We start from the raw sequence: 2172 nt of genomic DNA on the forward strand, positions 1-2172 counted from the left end.
GAACTGAGGAGATGGCAGTTGTGGATGTGCTGACGGTGGAGTGGATGTTTGAAGTGAAGCTGGGAGTACTGTGAGAGGTGGTCTCATTGGTGGTTGTTACCAAGTTTCTGGTAGAAGTCGTGGATGTTCCTTTGGTTGTGAGAGAGGAAGTAGTGGCTGGGAGAGAAATCTCAGTGGGCAATGTACCAGATATACTTGTGGAGTAGGTGGTTTTGGTGGTGGAGTCTGTGACAGTGCTAGTGGCAGTAGTAGAATAGGTTGTTTCAGATGTAGGTGTAGACATGGCAATGGTAGTTGGGAGTGTCGTCACCAAGGTAGATGGAGGTGTGGTGTTTGCGGTTTGACTGGTGATCACTTCTATGCTCGGGACAGGTGTGGAAGATAAAATGCTACTGGTGAGTGATAATAACGTATTAACGACTGTGGGCCAGGAATTCGTAGTTGTCATAGAATTCACTGTATTGGCGGGAGTGACTGAAGAAGTGATGGGGGGAGTAGAAGTCATGGCTGTTGTGAGAGATTCTGTGGAAATGTCAATTGTAGGAGTCACTGTGGCGGTCTCAGGGAATGTGGCTGTAAAGCTGGGGAAGGTGGTCTGCCCTGCGCCTGTAGTTGCTACAGATGTTGAAGGTGGTTCCATAGTTGTGGATGTGGTCAGTGAGGTGGTGATAGTGGGTGACAGTGTGGATTCAGCTGTTGTGTGGAGTGTACTGGTAGTGGCTGGAGGTGAGGAGATACTCTCTGTGTGAGTGGTCCCGGCACTGCTGGCAGAAATAGAAGAGAATGAATGTGTCATTGGAAAGCTTGTCAGGAGGGACCATGTTGGAGTGTTCTCAGTACTTGCGAAAGTTGGTCTCTCACTGGGAGTGGTGGCAGAGGTCATGCTGACAAAGGATAAGGTTTCTGTATTCTGGACAGTGGGAGATGAGGGAATGACAGTTGTTAGTCTTGCAGACATACTGGAGACTGTGTACACTGAGGTGAGGTTCGTCATCATAGGTAATGAACCAGTGATGCCCAAAGTTGAGGGAGTGATGGTTGTTGGTTGTGAGGTAGGGATACCTGTACTCAGAGTAGATGGGATCATGGATGTAGAAGTCACCATGGTATCCAAGGTTGTGGGAACTGAGGTGATGGCAGTTGTGTATGTGCTGGCTGTGGAGTAAATGGTTGAAGAAGTGAAGCTGGTGGTACTATGTGAGGTGATCTTGGTGGTGGTGGTTACCAAGATTGTGGTAGGAGTTTTGGCTGTTTCTGCAGTCGAGACCGAAGGAGAGATGAGTGGAAGAGAGGTGGCACTGGATGATGTCTCTGTCATAGTCATGGGATAGGTGATTTCAGCCGTGGAGTTTGTACCAGGACCAGTCGGAGAATTAGGATAACTGGTCACAAATGTAGTCGTAGACAAGGCATTTGGAGTGGGGAGTGTGGTCACCAAGGTAGATGCAGGGATTGTGTTTGTGATGCCACTGGTGATTGCTTCTGTGCTTGGGACAGGTGTAGAAGACAGAGTAATACTGGTCAGTGAGGTAAAAGAATGGGTGGTTGTGTGAGGAGAGGTCGTAGTTGTCATAGAAGTCACTGTATTTGTGGAAGTGACTGATAAAGTGTTGGGAGGAGAAGTCATGGCTGTTGTCAGAGATTCTGTAGAAATGTCAGTGGTAGGAGTCAGTGTGGTGGTCCCAGAGAATGTGGCTATAGGGCTGGTGAAGGTGGTCTGACCTGTGCTTCTGGTTGCTACAGCGGATAAAGGTGGTTCCATAGTTGTGGAAGTTGTGAATGAGGTGGTGATAGTGGGTGCCGGGGTGTATTCAGCTGTTGTGTGGAGTGTACTGGTGCTGGCTGGAGGTGAGGAGATACTCTCTGTGTGAGTGGTCCCATCACTGCTGGCAGACATGGAAGGGGAAAATGAATATGTTTCTGGGAAGGTCGTCAGGAGGGAACTTGTAGGACTGCTGTGTGTACTTGCAAAAGTTGGTCTCATACTGGGAATGGTGGCAGAGGTCATGCTGACAAGGGATGAGGTTTCTATATTCTGGATGCTGGGGGAAGATGGGATGTCACTTGTAGACATTGCTGAGGAACTGGAAACAGTGAATGTTGATGTGCGGTCTGTTGCTGTAGGCAAGGATTCAGTAGAGCCCACAGAATGGTGAGTGATCGTTGTTGGTG

The 2172-nt window shown here is 48.7% G+C and overlaps 1 protein-coding gene across 1 annotated transcript; it reads right to left on the reverse strand.

Annotated features, from left to right (window-relative positions):
- Positions 1-7: 7 nt before the first annotated feature.
- On the reverse strand, positions 8-2118 carry LOC116465824 (mucin-3A-like; the record flags this gene model as incomplete). The annotated part of the gene is made up of 1 exon (XM_032148768.1): positions 8-2118. A coding segment is annotated over one exon (2111 nt), but the record flags the coding sequence as incomplete, so codon positions are not given.
- Between the last annotated feature and the right edge of the window lie 54 nt (positions 2119-2172).

The sequence above is a fragment of the Hylobates moloch genome, unplaced genomic scaffold, assembly GCF_009828535.3.
Source record: "Hylobates moloch isolate HMO894 unplaced genomic scaffold, HMol_V3 SCAFFOLD_10874, whole genome shotgun sequence".
Taxonomy (NCBI): domain Eukaryota; kingdom Metazoa; phylum Chordata; class Mammalia; order Primates; family Hylobatidae; genus Hylobates; species Hylobates moloch.